This window comes from Schistocerca piceifrons, chromosome 9 (genome assembly GCF_021461385.2).
Source record: "Schistocerca piceifrons isolate TAMUIC-IGC-003096 chromosome 9, iqSchPice1.1, whole genome shotgun sequence".
In the NCBI taxonomy this organism is placed as follows: domain Eukaryota; kingdom Metazoa; phylum Arthropoda; class Insecta; order Orthoptera; family Acrididae; genus Schistocerca; species Schistocerca piceifrons.
Window position 1 is genome coordinate 176386550 of NC_060146.1, and position 19178 is coordinate 176405727.

General features: G+C 39.8%; 1 protein-coding gene across 1 annotated transcript in view; it reads right to left on the reverse strand.

Annotated features, from left to right (window-relative positions):
- LOC124717163 (rho GTPase-activating protein gacZ-like) overlaps positions 1–19178 on the reverse strand; it is an 85338-nt gene that overhangs the window by 12161 nt on the left and 53999 nt on the right. Inside the window, exons 6-7 of the mRNA XM_047243933.1 lie at positions 10544–11073; positions 1969–2054 (exon numbers count right to left, since the gene is read on the reverse strand). Of these exons, the coding sequence (XP_047099889.1) occupies positions 1969–2054; positions 10544–11073 (616 nt within the window). The remainder of the gene's footprint in view (positions 1–1968; positions 2055–10543; positions 11074–19178) is intronic.

The window sequence follows — 19178 nt, forward strand, 5'->3', positions numbered from 1 at the left end:
ACACACAGACATAACTATATGCAGACAAATGTACAATGGAAACCAATAATCCTAGTCCAGAGGTATATATAGGCAAGCATTTTCCAAGTCCTTCTAAGTATACAAGATTAAATGAAGATAATCTTCACTCACAACGCTTCTACTGTAGGCTATTAGTCATCCAAGGCAAGAACTCTTCTGACTGCTGGACTCTGCCCTGCTTGACGTTTGAAGGCCTCTATATATGGCATTTGGGGCCATCCGTTTACAAATCAAATGTGAGTATTGCTTTTTACCTCCAATTCGCACTCAGCAAGCGTGAAACCAGAAGTTTCCGAATGCATGCAACCTCTTAAGGGACGGACAAAAGCAGTTTGCACAGTATGTGTCTACTTAAGCTGCAAGTCTTACAGCTAATATTCATACTTAGGTGATTTTTTTTCTTTCTTTTTTGTCTAGCAACCTTGATCATTCTCTCTCATAACTTATCAGTCTCCTCATTTGAATTTTCTTTAGTTGGTGTTTGAACTAGAGATGTTTCGAGAACATTTTTCCACACAAGCAACATATCATTTGGCGTTGTCTCCCCCTCCCTCAGACATTATTTGGTTCACCTTGGGCTTTTGGTGCGACATTTAAAAGTAAATCTAAATGTAATGGTTGTGCTAATTTACTGCTTTTTCTTTTAAAATAAGTATGACAGCCATTCTCCTGCAACAGAAATAAATTTCTCGATCTTATCTGTCACTAAATATTAAGAGAAGAAACAATTCATTTCTATTTAAGGCAATTTGCGACATTCTGTGTGTGTGATGAATCACAATTATTGGCCACAACCGACACATGTGAGAGTACATGATAACAAAAGCAGAAACAATCCGGTAAACACAGATTCACAAATGAGACTTCACTGGGATAAAAACAGAAGTGTGGTTACGAGCTGCCACTGACTTTGGTATCAAATATTGTGCTGGTTATTTCAAATGTAACTGAAATGTAAACTTTTTGATGAAGTCCACCTAATTGGGCTCAAATTTCACCTGTCTCAAAAGTGAAGTGTACAGCTCTTCCATTGGTACAACTGAAGAACTGCAACAGAAAATTGTACAATCTTTTTAGGATTGACAAAATGATCTGGGGGTGTTTGAAAGAGTCCATAGCTCACTGCAGAGATGAGTCCCCCTTTAACAGTTACATGCATACATTGAACAGTAAACATGCATTTTTTTCCCTTAAGGTATGCCTTGGCTGAAATTTGGCCACATTAGTTTGATACTTAACCAAAAAGCTTATTTGTTTTGAAGTTAAATTAATCATCTAAAGTGCCCAACAAAAGTTTTTTACCACTGTCATAAAGGCAAACTGACCAACAGGTTCATTTGACTGCCACAGATTTTCACATGTCAAGCTCTTCTTGGAGGTGGTACACTATTGCCATTTCTCTAATAACTTGAAAACTGCAGTTTCCAGCAGAAATGTTTCCCAGTAGAAAATTAAACTACATCAAATTTCCTACAAAAAAGATTCCATTCATTTTTGCTCTAGGATTAATAGTTTCCACACCACAGAGGATGGAAAAAACCACAGAATATTAAAAATAGTCTTTCAATGTTATAAAAGTAATTATTATTAAATTAAGTGGATAAAGAACAAATATTACATGTGTGTACCATGTCCAAGCGCAGTAGAGCTGTGTTAAGGATTAAGTTGTGTTCTGAGGATGCAACAGGGTGAAGGAGATGGTGGTAGTGGGAATAAGGGGGGGGGGGGGGGGGGAGGGGGGCATAAAACTGAGTGTTGGTAAGTGCCAGATGGTGGTCACACACTTCCCTCCACCGTAGAGACAAGCCAACATATTTGTCTCTTATGTTATCCCAAAATTTCCATTCCGGAAAATTAAATTATTTTGGCAACGTTGAGTCCTTTTTGAGGTCACACAAACATTCACAGCAGTCTCCACTAACTTTCCAATAGCTCAATGTTCCTTACCTGGCCAGGTCTAGACGATACTCTCATTTTCTTGCGAAGTCCTACAGCTTCAGAGGTTTCTTCACGCAGCCTTTTGTACCAGTCATCTGTAACATGACATTTATGAGTACAGTACAGTTTACACAATGGTGGGAAGTTTTATCACACATTTAGTGATCAAAATTATCCAGTTGCCTTTTTTTTCTTTAAGTATTTCCCACTATCTGGATCAAAGAGGTTCATTTTATTTAACATGATTGGTGTGACTCTGTAAACCATTACCAGATTTTCTGCCTCATTTATAATGCACAGCTGAAGAAAAAGTGAATAAAGCTGTTCATTACAACAGTAAAGAAAAACAACTCTAAATAAAATTGTTCAGTTTCAGAAAATTGTATACTTTATCATCCTAATTTTTTAAACAGTGTATCAACTTAAAAAAAAGGGGGGGGGGGGGGGCGGGAGATTAGGGTTTAATACCTTATCGATGAGGTCATTTGTGAATGACCACAAGTTCAGATTGGGGAAGGACGAAGCTATAAACGTACTTCAAAACGTTTAAGTAACACATTATCAGACAGGCCAAGTAACTTTTCTTGAATGCTGCAGTACACTTCAAATTGACACAGGTAACGACACTACTGTATCTGCACGAAACCCTGAACATGTACTCTCTTTTGACAATGCACTACACACAGGGTAGGACAGCATGTGCAACTTATCTTCTGAAGTCCTCTGTATTTAGGAAAATCACAAAAAACCTAATTCTGCATAACTGGACTTCCCCTCAAATCTGAGTCCAGTGAGACAATTTCATGTATTTACCAATGAAAACTAGAGGTGAACTTCTGGAAGTGAAATCGATTATAGCCACTTATAAGTCAGCCAATGAGCTATTGCAGTTAACCCTCTAACAGTAGGTGATTTTCTATACAAAATCACGGGATATATTCACTCGATAATTAAAATGGCTGTAAGGGTAGAATTATAGGAATGTAAAAAGAAACCAAAAAATTACTTTAGTGTTTATTTTTAATTCTTTCTTTTCGTGAATCGCTACTGAGGAAATTTAGAGAACCAGCATTTGAGGCTGACTGCAGTACAATTTTACTGCCGCCAACTTACATTTCTGAGAAAGACCAAAAAGATAAGATAAGAGAGATTAGGGCTCGTACAGAGGCATATAGGCAGTCAGTTTTCCCTCATTCTGTTTGGGAGTGGAACAGGGAGAGAAGACGCTAGTTGTGGTACGAGGTACCCTCCGCCACGCACCGTATGGTGGATTGCGGAGTATGCATGTTGATTTAGATTTAGATGTAGATGTAAATAATGTGGGAAATGTGAATATCAAGTTCAACGTTTACAAGCAGAAAAAATTTCTTGATAAGTTTTCTTGGTGTTGTACATCCTCCAGCAAGGTTCCATAGACAAGCTCGGTAATATGGATACAAAAATGCTGTCACAAGAAGGTATATGTGTAAGTATACGAGAGAAACTGGAGAATGTGAAAAGACGATTCTAAATGTTTTACATGGGAAAACAGCAACCTCCAATGTTCCAGAGTAACAGAAAAAGATTTAGTGGATAAGTAGCAGCCTATGATGTTCCAAAGCAATAGAAAAGTATTCAATGGGAAAACTGCAACTTCCACTGTGCAAACACAGCAGAAATTATTATAATCGCGGGCCCTGCAAAACTGCCCACAAAGATCTGAACGCCCACATCTGCATCACCTGCAGCTGGAGGATTAATTCAACAACCCCACTTATGATTACACACAGAGCTGTCAATAGTGGAACTGTGGCAACTGCAACTACTCATCTACACAATACTGGTGTCTGCATCGGCAATATTCCTCAACAATATAGCATAATAAACAAGTGCAGTAACTTTTTTAGTCTACTTATGAGAGAAACTGTTTCAAGTGCATGGAGAGAATGGGTAAACATTGTTTTACTCCAGTGACCACTATTATCATCTTAAGTGTTAATGGTTTGCATTTACACGTGATTATTAACATCTTGAGAATAATTATTTTCAGCCATAATGGCTATGTTTGTAAACCGTGACTGGGTGGGAAAATTATTTATTTCAAGTTTGTGCTACCAGTCACTTTTTATTTTATGCTTAATCTAACATAATGCAACGCGTTTCGAACATGTTTTGTTCATCTTCCAAGCGTTTGTACATACATATATACATCGATAAATGTTACTTAAAAATAAACAGTCTTTAATCTAGAACACTTTGTTTTTTATGTGGCTGCTGATGTGGCATTTTTTGGGGGGTGGGAGGGGGGGGGGGGGGGAGGAGGGGGGCAGTGTATATCTAGAAATCGAAGTCAGTGATGTCTTCTGCTTGTTTTCTTCTTTGTTGTTGACTATATATATCACAGCCTGTATCGGATGCAGATACATTTGCATCAGTTATGTGTTACGAAAATAGTGTGAAAGGATTTTATATGACAGTTGATCACTTACAGTTGCATCCTCTTGCTGCTTCACTTGCATCACTGGTGTAATGGCGGAGTTGTTGATTCACATTACACTATTGCACATTATATTTTGTCACTGATTGCCACAGCACAAATTGCTTCGATGTTATACACACAACACAAGATGGCGGACTGTAGCATGTGAGTCTGTATCGATTATCGAGGTTTTGTATAGATATTCCTGGTTATAGTCGATTATTTACATTGACATTTCGTTAATCTATTTTCGTAACACATAACTGATGCAAATCTATCTGCATCTGATACAGGCTGTGATATACATAGTCAACAGCAAAGAAGAAAAACCAGCAGAAGATATCACTGACTTCGATTTCTAGATATACACTGCCCCCTCCTTCCCCCCAAACGCCACATCAGCAGCCACAGTAAAAAACAAAGTGTTTTAGATTAAAGACTGTTTATTTTTAAGTAACATTTATCGATGTATATATATGTATGTACAAACGCTTGAAGATAAACAAAAACATGTTTGAAACGCATTGCATTATGTTAGATTAAGCATAAAATAAAAAGTGACTGGTAGCAGAAACTTGAAATAAATAATCTTGAGAATAGACGTTTATCAATAAGTAAAAACAATCCAATCCCAGAAAGACAAGCTGCCTACATTATACAGTCCAGTGAACTACCAATTATTGTTCCTTTTGGATCTTACTTTATTCCAGTAAATGTATTTGCAGAAATAATGATAGCTATGGAATCAACTTTTTTTTTTTTTTTAATGAGCAGTTATATTTTTGCAAACACGCACAAATTCCATTTTTACTGTTATTTATTAATTTACTCACTTTCAACACTTCAACACCATTCAAATCGTATCTGCTTTCCTCAACTTTTTTCACAATTAATTCTAAAAATAAAGAACTGTGATTTTGCAAAAAACATTTCAATCTCATTTCTGTCATTATTAGTTTAGTAACTTCATTCAAATCCTTCAAAATATGAAAAATATGTTAAAACATGCCTCAATTCCAATACCATTCAAATGTGAGTACTGGTTTCGTAAGTAACCTGCATAAATTCCACCTTAGCAGCAGGAAACAGAAAGTACTCTTGGATGCTATGAAATGCAAATAGAGAGTAGTTGTTGCAACAAAGAGTAGACTATTCTCCATTAAGTGCTTAAAGGTTCTGTCCTGGGTTGTTTATTTTACTGTTCCTGATTTATATATATCATCTGCTACAGCTGGGAGTGATCAATGCAAATTTACTATCTTTATAGATTATTCCAGCATTCTATTGTAACTGAAAATTCGTCAGCTACAGATGCCAAAAAGAAAGGAAGAGAAAAAAATGAAGCAAGAACTTTTAACACCATAATTAATACTGTACATATTTGTACTGATTAATTCTGTTCAATGTCCAGTAAGTATTTTTCACTATGTAATGTCTCTGACCTATTGTAATGAAGTGGAAAGTTGCAAAAAATTTTCTCTCTTTACTATTTACATTCTTTGTATTAATTGGAGGAAAATGTTATATAATTATGTGGCTTTTGTATTGACATGTTAATATATTTAAATATTAAGATTTTTAAAAGATGTCTGTTTACAACTATGTATAAGCTGGTTCATACCAAGGGACTTGTATAAAATGAAAAGCAACAGTACTTCCCATCTGTAACAGAAATGAGTTGGCGCACTAAGAAAAGATGAATGTGGCACTCAGTCTGGGCGCCAAGTGAGAGAGCACAGTCAGTTGGCAGCTAACTATGGATAGTTTTGGTCTGAGCAGCAAGAGAGTGGACTGCAAAGGTGCCGGGTGAGGCTTCCAGTACCTGGATGTAATATGGAAAGGCCTCAGATGTGTGTACGGCTATAAAATGGTGCTCTATTAATGGAAAAGGCTCTAATGTTGGAAATGTCATTTCCAAGAAGAGGATAATAAGAGCCAATTACACCCAGAGAAGAGACCAGTATCCGTTATGTATTCGTCACCGATATTGCGCAATCACTTCGGCAGTTATAAGAGGTCAGAATTCTGTCAAAGTATGAACCAGTACATTTAAGTGTTGTTTAATTTGCAATGATCAGATAAATTATGTGAAACTTGTGTCCAATCCTTGATTTGGTCCCTCTCACGATACCTCTTAGGACCCACTCCACAAAACTACTGACATCTGAGTATCCTGTGTGTTAAAATCTAATGAAAATAAATTGTTGATTATTTGCACAATTCTGAATGCAAAAAGATATCTAAAGATACTGTGGTTTCAATTGAAGTTAAGGGAGGAAGTTAGTGTTTCATTTATGAAAACCTCCATAGTGGTTAATTTGTTTTATTTCAAAGTGTTTGTGCTTTAAAGATAAACTGCATTGAATTCTGTTAGTGAAAATTACTGTTGTACTAATGGCAATAAGACAACATGTTGTCTTGAAGTTAGACTGTAAATGCACTTGAAGTCTTACTTAAAATTATATAGAGAAAATTGCCAGCATTAACTGTTTTAAAAGCTATGCAATGTGAGTGAAATGAATAAAAGCATAATACCAAAATTTGCCCCTTACAAACTGTCTCAAAAGTGTGTTTAGTTTGCTTTATGCTAAAGATCAGTTTAAGAGTCTCCAATTTTGAGTTGCTTAAAACGAATAAACCTACTTGAATAATGAATATATTAATTGCAGTAGAAGTAGTGTGATGAAAATTGGAAAGTCAGTTTGAGAGCCCCCACCAACAATTTTGCTCATTGAACTTAAAGTCATTTTAATTGCTCTTATCCATAAAAATAGAAACAATACTACTTCTTAATGAGTGTAAAAATCCTATTGCAAGTGACTTAATTATATTTGTACTATTTGGAACGTAACTATTGAAATAGGACTAAGCCCATGTCCATTTCTGGTTCAGTATTGACTTTCATAACTTTTGGTGAACACACAATTCATATGTAACAAATTAATTACTACTGGGATGAAATAGTGAAGGCAGCAGAGGATCAAGTAGGTAAAAAGATGAGGGCTAGTAGAAATCCTTGGGTAACAGAAGAAATATTGAATTTAATTGATGAAAGGAGAAAATATAAAAAATGCAGTAAATGAAGCAGGCAAAAAGGAATACAAACGTATCAAAAATGAGATCGACAGCAGGGATGGCTAGAGGACAAATGTAAGGATGTACTCATCTCACTAGGGTTAAGATAGATACTGCCTACAGGAAAATTAAAGAGACCTTTGGAGAAAAGAGAACCACTTGTATGAATATCAAGAGCTCAGATGGAAACCCAGTTCTAAGCAAAGAAGGGACAGCAGTAAGGTGGAAGGAGTATATAGAGGGTCTATACAAGGGCGACGTACTTGAGGACAATATTCTGGAAATGGAAAAGAATGTAGATGAAGACGAAATGGGAGATACAATACTGCATGAAGAGTTTGACAGAGCACTGAAAGACCTGAGTCGAAACAAGGCCCCGGGAGTAGACAACATTCCATTAGAACTACTGACGGCCTTGGGAGAGCCAGTCATGACAAAACTCTACCATCTGGTGAGCAAGATTTATGAGACAGGTGAAATACCCTCAGACTTCAAGAAGAATATAATAATTCAAATCACCAAGAAAGCAGGTGTTGACAGATGTGAAAATTACCGAACAATCAGTTTAATAAGCCACAGCTGCAAAATACTAACACAAATTCTTTACAGACGAATGGAAAAACTAGAAGAAGCCAACCTTGGCGAAGATCAGTTTGGATTCCATAGAAATAATGGAACACGTGAGGCAATACTGACCTTACAACTTATCTTAGAAGAAAGATTAAGGAAAGGCAAATCTACGTTTCTAGCATTTGTAGATTTAGAGAAAGCTTTTGACAATGTTGACTGGAATACTCTATTTCAAATTCTAAAGGTGGCAGGGGTAAAATACAGGGAGCGAAAGGCTATTTACAATTTGTACGGAAACCAGATGGCAGTTATAAGAGTCGAGGGACATGAAAGGGAAGCAGCGGTTGGGAAGGGAGTGAGACAGGGTTGTGGCCTATCCCCGATGTTATTCAATCTGTATATTGAGCAAGCAGTAAAGGAAACAAAAGAAAAATTTGGAGTAGGTATTAAAATCCATGGAGAAGAAATAAAAACTTTGAGGTTCGCCGATGACATTGTAATTCTGTCAGAGACAGCAAAGGACTTGGAAGAGCAGTTGAACAGAATGGACAGTGTCTTGAAAGGAGGGTATAAGATGAACATCAACAAAAGCAAAACGAGGATAATGGAATGTAGTCGAATTAAGTCGGGTGATACTGAGGGAATTAGATTAGGGAATGAGAAAGTAGTAAAGGAGTTTTGCTATTTGGGGAGCAATATAACTGATGATGGTCGAAGTAGAGGGGATATAAAATGTAGACTGGCAATGGCAAGAAAAGCGTTTCTGAAGAAGAGAAATTTGTTAACATCAAGTATTGATTTAAGTGTCAGGAAGTCATTTCTGAAAGTATTTGTATGGAGTGTAGCCATGTATGTAAGTGAAACATGGACGATAAATAGTTTGGACAAGAAGAGAATAGAAGCTTTCGAAATGTGGTGCTACAGAAGAATGCTGAAGATTAGATGGGTATATCACATAACTAATGAGGAGGTATTGAATAGAATTGGGGAGAAGAGGTGTTTGTGGCACAACTTGACAAGAAGAAGGGACCGGTTGGTAGGACATGTTCTGAGGCATCAAGGGATCACAAATTTAGCATTGGAGGGCAATGTGGAGGGTAAAAATCATAGAGGGAGACCAAGAGATGTATACACTAAGCAGATTCAGAAGGACGTAGGTTGCAGTAAGTACTGGGAGATGAAGAAGCTTGCACAGGATAGAGTAGCATGGAGAGCTGCATCAAACCAGTCTCAGAACTGAAGACCACAACAACAACAATTACTACTGAGAAGAAATGAGCTGTAACTGTTTCTGTGAGAGCTTGAATAAACTATTTATAACTACCAGCATTACTGTACCATTTGTCTGATTATGGTAGAGTTCATTGCACTACTTTGAGAAAGAAGTAATAGTAGCTTTCCTTTATCATAACTCTATACAGATTATAGAAAAGCAATGTTTCACATTACTACGCCTAATTAGGCTGGCGACCGATTTTTATTTCATTTACATAAACTTGGTTACTTAAAACATTTTCCAAATTTCAATCTTTAGCTTTCTGGTTTCTTCTGTAGCACTGAATTCAGATTCGATAAGCCAAACCCATTAGGTAACTCATGGTCAATTTTACCTAAATCCTCCCAGAGGGTAACATTTACTGCATTGTAATACCACATTTGGTAATACACATTGTATGTTGATATAATATGCAATGCAGTATAGGGTTATATTTAGCTTTCCCCATGACAGGACTATTTGTTCTGATGGGGTATAGTAAGAGTTATAAACTGAAAAATCACCTCTGAAGATTTACAAGCACTGTCAAGTAGCAAACATTTAAACCATTTAAACAGAGTCACATTTAGCCGAGTGTGTAGAACACGAGCCTTGCAATCACAAAGTTGCCGGTTTCGTTCTTGCTAGAATTTGCAGCTTCATCGATGTACCATAACTGTACTAAAATTTTTGTCGTTAACATATTTAATCAAGACAAAAATACATTACTATACTAACTACGATAGTTAAAGCTCTTTTCAAGATTCTTATGCTTTTGAATTTAATTGAACTTCTTCATATAAAGAACTCTAAGAAAGATCCAGGAGCCTCAAGTCTATCAATGCCAATTTAATTGCACTTAGCATTACTCAATTGACAAAAGCAGTGCTAGTCCACCAATGTATGCAGGAGCAATTCTGTGAAGTTTGGAACACAAGAGAAGTGGTATTTACAGACGTGAAGTGGTGAGAGTGGGTCATTAGTCACAACCGGATAGCTTAAGTTGAAAGAGCACTTGCCTGCAAAAGGTAAAGTTTCTGAGTTTGAGCCACAGTTTGGCAAACAGTTTTAATCTGCCGGAAAATGAGAACTCATTCTCAATTTTCTGTTACTATACAGAGCAGGTGACTGTGACGCTGCCCGCAGACAGTTCTCGCGGCAACAACATCGCAACTTCGGACCTCTAATGTAATTTGCCAAACAGTGCTACAACTGTAGAGTCTCACCTCTGCGCGGTATACGGAGGTGCGCGTGCTTCAGAGCTAGCATCGCCGCCGCAGCATCCACATCGTCGAGGCTGTCGTCGCGGCTCACTTGGGCGGAGGGTTGCGACGGCGGGGGGGATCCCGACTGTGGGGTGGTGCTCAGTGCGAGTCGACGACTGAGAAACGGGAAAAGCGTCGGGTCGGGAACGTTGTTGTTGTTATTGTTGTTGTTGTTGTTGCTGTTATTACTGATGTTGTTGTTGTTGTTGTTGTTGTTGTTGTTGTTGTTGGCACTGGCCGGGCTGACGCTGGTGCTGGTATTGCTGGTGGTGCTGCTGTTGCTGTTGGTGCCGGTGCTGTTGTTGTTGCTGTTGGCGCTGCCAGTGCTGACACTGCTGCTGTTGCTGCTGCCGCCACTGCTGCCGCCGCCACTGCCATTCCCACTGCTACTTGCGGCAGTGGCCGGGGGAGACTGCTGACGAGCCGCGCAGCCGGGGGACGGCGGTGCCTTCGCGGGGGTGCTCGGCAGCGAACCGGAGCCCGGACTGCTACTGTCAAAGCACACGCACTCCGTTAGTTCCGTCAGTCGAAGATCAAATTCACAATAAATCTGGGAAGTGTCACTCGAGTGAAAGACTATACGGAGAACATTTAAAAAATATTTTTACAGCTACACGTTCAAACAACTTGCAGGAATGCAGCTGGCCAGCACCTGCAACAACCGCCAATATTTCAAAAGGTGAACATCCTGTCATTTTCAAGGTGCAAATGCGAGAGAGCACAGTGAGAAAAAATTGAAACCTACGGTAGATATGGCTATGCCAACTGAGAACTGCAACATGGCATATATGCAGAAAGACGACACACGTGCCATAAAGTAGTATCGCTTTATGCAGATACAGTATTGTGATTCTTTGTCAGTGTAGCCCCATCAATTGAGGGCTTAAATTTCTTTTCGCAGTGCTTTAATTCTTGTATTTGTGCCTTGAGAATGACTTTATGTTTACCTGTCGAAATACTGATGGTTGTCAAAAATGTCACACAGTTCCAATCTTTTAAGTCGTTTGAACAGGTTTGTAACTAACTACTTATTTCTATTGAAGAATTAAATTATTGTATAGCATAGCACTTTATGAGTTCTCTTTCAAATGTTTATGTACGTAGCATAATTTTCCGCAGAAATTTATCCACGGAGGATCATTTTTTTTATATAACTGAGCCAATGAGTTTGAGAATGTGTTATATCCAGAACTAAAATTAACAGTAAGTCACAAAATGTATTGTACACTAAACTTAATATTTTTTAAGGTTGATTATTGTGGTAACTACCAAGTAACCACGCATCATTAGCATATGCAAAGTATACCCTTTTTATAACCAAAGTGACTATTACTACTCTTTGATTTAATGATTTGGAATTTAATCCCTGTATGACTAAATCCAGTGTATCCACCAAGTTAGGAAATAAAGCTAGAAAACATTCACAGAAGGTTTTTTTGTTCATGTACCAATAACGTTATGTTGACCCTGAAAATCAGAAATCTGAAACAGGGGAAAAAACTAATAATAGTCAATACACTTCAGAAAATTCTGTTGGTTGTAAAAAAAAAAAAAAAAAAAAAAAAAAGGAAGCAACAAAAATTCCACTGATTAATACTTCTCCAGGAGGAGGAACAGGAAATAAGCTTTAAAAAAGGTTGCTCAACTTTGATACCACATGTAAAACTGTTTGCTCACAAAAATTTACCTCTGAGCATGTTATTGGATTTATTGCAATATTTTCATGCCATCTATTTATTCGAGGCTGACTGGCATAACTAAAGTTTAACAAAATGCATTTGGAAAACTAAATTTTTTTTGGTTGTTTGCATAAATTGTAACCTGGACCATCATTCTACAAGATGAATGTGGGAAATCTCCCAAAACAACCTCACATAGCCACTACAAGCCACTCTCAACATCCTATGACTGAACCAAAATGTCCTATGTTTCTCTATGTTCACACACTGTTGATAACCATGTCACTTGGATTACACAATTCATAATTCTGTGACTGGCTGTGTTGTGTTCTGTTGTGTTGCTCTCAAGCAGTCTGAGAAGTTTCCAATACCTAGAATAAAGATCTTTATCTTGAAATTTGGCCTTTTTCCTTCTCTTCCAGCACAAAAAATGTTATGTTTTCTTTTCAATTGTCGAATTTGGGTCCATAGATGACGTACAGAACAACACACTTGCAGTGTAGCAATACTGTATTCTTTTGAGGTTATTACGATTGCTCTGTGCTTGTGAAAATGAATATGGTCTTAGCACTCCTTCATGGGCCTTCTTTCATCACAGACAGGTGGTAAACCAAATTGTGAATGAAGTTGTGCAACAGGAGAAAAGATTTTCTTGGTGGGAATTCGAGACACAAGTCAGGTAGGTATATTGTGCACTGGAATAGGTTCCAGAGCCTACATGCTACAGCCTGGTACGGGCTGTTCAAGTAAAGGACAGGGAATAGATTCACTAATCTATTTTGACAATGTTTTGTATATCTTCAGATTGGCCTTGACTGCAGGACAGCTATGAACTCACTGCTGTGACACAGAAGACGCACAATCTGCCATGAATAGCTTGTCAACCGAACAAACCGAAATTATATATTGACTGCTAATGTCACAGTATTTCCTGATAGACTCAGTAATTTTATATCAATGCTACAATAGAATCACAGAAATTGTGCATGGAAACACATGAGAATTCTGTAGCGTATAAAAAGCCTGTAACCTAGATTGCAGGAGAGGGACTTGCCCTCCTACTAACCACCCTTATGGACACCTGTGGTACATACACACAGTGAGATGTAAGACAAGTCAAGTGATGTGATATGGTAGGTATAAAAAGTTTGTTGACATGGCCATTGTCCACAGCAAGTGTGTGTGTGTGTGTGTGTGTGTGTGTGTGTGTGTGTGTGTGTGTGTGTGTGTGTGTGTGTGTGTGTATTTGTTTTATAGAATGAAATTCTTTTATCTTGGTGCAATCCACATTTCTTTACGTTCCCAAAGCATTTTGCCTCTTACATTAAGACATGTTCAGTGGCTTTAATATGGAATGATACAGTTTTGTTTTTAAATATGATACTTATGGACTAGAAAACAATTTAAGTCAAAATTTTTACATTAATACACTACTACTACAACTACTACTACTACTACTACTACTACTACTACTTCTTTCACCAGCTGCGATATAGTCACAAATACGAACAGTGATCCAATACTGTCAAATGTTTTTTTTATTCCAGTCTTTGACCACAATATCAATTCCTTTGATGAATGAATTGATATTGTGATCAAAGACTGGAATAAAAAACATTTTACTACTACTACTACTACTAGTAGTAGTAGTATTATTATTATTGAGCAATAAACTTCTGGGAATGTATGTTAGGAGTGCAGCATTGTATGGTTGTGAAACATGGACTGCGGGAAAATCAGAAGAGAAAAGAATCAAAGTGTTTGAGATGTGGTGCCACAGAAAAACATTGGAAATTAGGTGGATGGATAAGGTAAGGGAGGAGGAAAACAGTGACAAGAAGAAGGGACAGGATGATATGACATATGTTAAGATGTCAGGGAATATCTTCCATGATACAGATGGAGCTGTAGAACGTAAAAACTGTGGAGGAAAACAGAGATTGGAATATATATCCAGCAAACAATTGAGGACATAGGCCGAACGTGCCACCCTGCGACAAAAAGATTGGCACAGGAGAGGAATTTGTGGTGCATCACATCAAACCAGATGGAAGACTCCTTGCCGCTATTTGTTTTTTTGGACACAATCTGCACTTTCTCTTGCCTGGTCACAGATTAGAGATCACACTGTCACCTTATTTATAAAACACTTTCAAGTGATGATCTTTTTGTTTTGTGTGTGTTTGGATCTTACGGGCACTCAACATAGAAGTCATCAGTGCCCATACATCTATCAAAACAAACAAATGTGGAGTTAAACTCTAAAATTGTTGCACACTCATGCACTCAAAGTGACTGCATAGTCATTCTATCTTGCATGCATTAAAACAAATTAAAAAGAGGGAAAGTAGCTACACATGAAATTAAAACATGTAGAAAACAAAACACAGAAGAGCTAAAAGCCAGTCACCCTGTTAACAAATTTAATACATCTCCCTAAAATCTTGTTAAAAACAATGGATTCACAAAACTTTAAAACTTGAACCACATTCACTTGAACATTACCTAAAATAGATAGCACATCCATTGGCAAATCCAACACAACCTGGTCATCAGAAAATTAAACGCAGTCCAATAAAATGCGGCAAACAATGATCAGCACACCACAAGCACCACACATTGAAGGGTCCTCTTGCCAGAGTAAGAAGCCACGCATCATAGGGCTGTGGTCTATGCAAAGACGAGTAAGAAGTACTTCATCCCGTCAGCATGGCTGGAAGGAAGTAAGCCACAGCCGAGTTGTGGCCTTTGCAACATGGAGCTTGTTGTCAGTCACTTCCAGACACTCACCCCCCCATTGATGGATGCCTTTGTATCTAAACAGTGAGGTGACAGCATGTAGGGGGATGTCACACCAAGCAGCCTGAGGATCACGAATTGCCTCCTTATCTGCTAGATCCACCCTTTCATTCCTTGCAGTACCCATGCGCCCTGGTACCCAGCAGAAAGAAATCTCCTTCCCCAGTCATTGTAATTGGTGGAGGGCATCCTGGATATTCTGAGGTACTGTATCTGCTGGGTACTAATGTTGCGGAGAGTGAAGGGTACTAAGAGAATTGGAACAGACAAGATATTTAGAACTGAAAGAACGTCGCATATGCTCCAGCGCCCGCAAGATTGCATATAATTCTGTGTCAAAGACAGTACATTCTTGCGGCAGCTGGACCTTGAGGACACGGCCCAGGAGTATGACAGAGCAAGCAACAGAGTCCCCCTGCTTAGACCCATCCGTAAAGACACCTACATACTTGTGGTGCTCATACAAAATGTCAGAAAATATCAAATTAAAAACAGAAACGAAGGTGCAATCTCTCCTGTACTGCACTAAATCTAAAATGATTCTGGGCCTCTGCAGTAACTAGGGTGGCAGGTGGATTTGGGGTTGTACTGGCTCCACACCAAGTGACTCCAACACATACTGCAATCCCGAAAGGTATTGTGGCTTGAGGATGGTTGGAGAAAAGGCATTGTACAGGCAGACGAGCAACAGTTTGGTATGCAGGTGAAGTCAGAGCTGCAAGGAACTTACATGCCCGACACACCATGAGGAGCTGCCGTTGTATTGTGATTGGCAGTTCCCCAGCCTCAGCACAGAGATTGGGCATGGGATTGGTCCTATAAGCACCCGTGGCCAGCCGAATCCCCTCATGGTGGATAGCATCAATTATCTTCAAATAAAAAGGCCTTGCTGATCCACACACTGTGCACATGTAGTCCAGCCGTGAGAGCACAACAGCCCTTTAAAACTGGAGCAGACATGCCCTGCGGCTAAGGTACGTCGTGATGATCAGTGCCTTGAGGGTTCTGGCTTACAGATCTCTCAGGTGTGGCAATCACGACATTTTGGAGTCAACTGATGCAGTTGTTTGAGAATAAAGTGCCTCCAAGTAGTATCTTATGCTTTACTGTGGTTTCAGCTCTCTGAGACTGCAGTTATGTGTGCAAGTTGCGTTTATGTGTGTGTGTGTGTGTGCGTGTGCGTGCGCGCGCGTGTGCATGTGTGTGTGTCTACTGCCGACAGAGGCCTTAATGGCCGAAAGCTTTAATTGTGTGAATCTTTTTGTTGTGCCTATCGCGACTCAGCATCTCCGCTATATGGTGAGTAGCAACTTTCCTTCTCTGGTATTGTTACTGATATCTAAGTATATGCTGATACAGTGATGTCGAGTGTGGACTAAAATGTCCAGAATCCACATTGAAAGCAGCTAAGGAGTTGCCTGGTCTCTGACAACCAGACCACATGACAGTTAACCATTCACTCCAGGGTTTTTCCTACACGCTCATTAAGGCAATACTCCAATAACTACTGGGATATATTTGGTCCTTTTGTGGTCTGAGGAGAGAGATCAAAAATGCCTCTCTCCACGAGCTGGGAACATTACCTGTCTGCCGTATGAGATTAAAGCATTCGAGGAGAATTTCCTTTGATGCCATTGTCAAATACTGAAGCATGCAGCACCGGATTTGATCGTGGATAGGAGCAGTATCACAAGTCTCAGATAGAGCTGATTCCCAATCCCACATGGAGAAATGGTGCTTTTAAGTCTCAGAATTGTTGCATCTGAAGTCCAATTTTCCCCCCTCTACAGTCGCACTGTAGCGACCCAACTCCAGATCCTGGCTGGCATTGGCAGTAGTTTTAGCAAAATACCTGGCCAGCGTCTTCAGGTGTTGTTTGGAGACACCTCATTTCAGTACTGCTGCTATTAGTAAACAACTGTGTTTACTAGAAATCCTCTGGATGGCTTCCCACACTTCTGTGGAAGAAGTGGAACAGTTTATGGAGTCCAAGAACGCTTGCCATGACCTTTTCTTACTCTCCCTAATGACGCGCTGAGCCTTGGCTGTGGTGACTCAAAAGATCCTGAGGTTTTCTGCTGTTGGCCTGCATTTAAAATGTCAAAGAGTCGCGTGCCTGTCCAGGATTGCTGAACGCGGCGCTCATCTGCCCACCAAGGAACATGTTGCCTCCTAAGATGACTGGAAGACGTGAGATGGAGAAGTCAGTGGCATGATGGATCATGCACATGATGTGGTCCACCCATTCTTGGGCACTGTTGCAATGTTCAAATACAGCCAGCTTGCTGAACAGCATCCAGTTATCCCTGCTGACCATCCACTTTGGTGGCTTCTCTTCAGGTAGTGCTCCGTCCAGTAAGTGAATGCGGAGTGGGAAGTGGCCACTCGACTGAAGGTCATCAATGACGTCCCACTGAACACAGACTGCAAGGACTGGAGACCAGAGAGAGAGAGAGAGAGAGAGAGAGAGAGAGAGAGAGAGAGAGAGAGAGAGAGAGAGGTGTCAATGGCCCAGAATGGCCCAGTTGCAGCACAGAAACAAGTGGGAGTTCCAGTGTTTAGGATGCATAGCTCTTGGGATGTCATGAGGGTCTCCAAAACCTGACCCTGAGGGGAAGTAGAGGTCGAGCACCATAAGGCACGGTGAGTATTGAAGTCTCGCAAGAGGAGGAATGGGTGGGTTAGTCATTCCGGATGATCCATGAGACCCTCAGAGTCTACTGCATGAGGAGGTGGTAAATACAGCAAACAATATGTGACCCGCTGACACGTGTAAATTTCATCTGCAACTGCTTGCAGGTCAGTAGAAATGTGGAGAGCAGAGGAGTGGTGTGCGTTATTTACAAACATAGCAACATCACCATTGGCCCTTTCACCAGTCAGATCATCCTTGTGACAGAGTGTATAGCCCCATAGGACGGAGGCATCAAATGCTATAAAATGTGTTTCCTGCAAACAGATGCACACCGGGTCTTCCTGAGCTAGGAGCTTCAGTTCCTCCACATGGGTCCTGAACCCATTAACGTTCCACTGAAGGATGGGAGCCATTTATCAAGGGGGTTGCACTTTCACCCTATCTTTCCACCTGATAAGGGAGCTTAGCATATGAGGTGGCTGAGTATTGGGGCAAGATGACTGCCCCAGTCTGACATCGAGTTCCATTTGCTCTGATGAATAACCAAGAGATACATCAAGGAGGACAAGTTTGACATCATCAGACAGTTGATTTCCTGTCTCTGTTACAGGATGACACTTTGTCTTGCACTTTTTGCACTGAGTAGGCTTTGGGGCCACAACCACTGTTGCGGTAATATCAGCAGCACTGGATGGAGGGCCAGGCTGAACCTTCGGAGGAGCAGGGAGCTCAGCAACAGCGGCAACCACAGCCTTGTCTGCAGTCTTGGGCAGAAGTATGGGCTTCAAAATAACTAGGCAGAACAAGTGCACTGGCAGACGCTAGTACTAGTGCTGACACTGGCAACCTCCATTTGTGTAGCAGGATAGGTTTCAGGGATGACTGTTTAATAACAGACGCAAAAGAGGTAGTGAATGTCAGGGGCTGCAAGACCTCATAGATCTTTTTAGCCTCTACTTGCGACATATGTTTAGATGAACAGCTGTAACGCCGGAAATGCATATCCTCCTATTTCCATCTATTGTACTACAAATTTTTTCCTTAGTTTGTTACCTGAAGAGATGACATTTCTGTGTCTTTATATAAATGTAATTGTTTTACAATTTGTGATTATATATATATATATAATTGGTTTGTTTTGTAAATATTATTTGCATTTTTACGCTGGGTCTTGCCTAGGGAAACCTACGCCATCGAACGATTACATCAATAGGTCATGTGGAGAACCAAAGTGTTTAGGATCTTTGGTAGTGTTAACTCTGCCGCGTGGGGTGCAGGCAGAGCTGAGTCTGGCTGGAGTAGGGCGGTGGAGCAGGTGTGTTGAGAGATGCTCCCGCAAGTTGCCGTGCTTTCGTGGTTTGGCAGCATGTAATTGCGCTCGACTTGCTATGATAGTTTCTGGCACAGTGTCGCGGACGGGTAACATTAGCTGGCACACATCAAGAGCCCGTTTCGCCTGGTGACCGTGTGGAGAAGAAGGTGC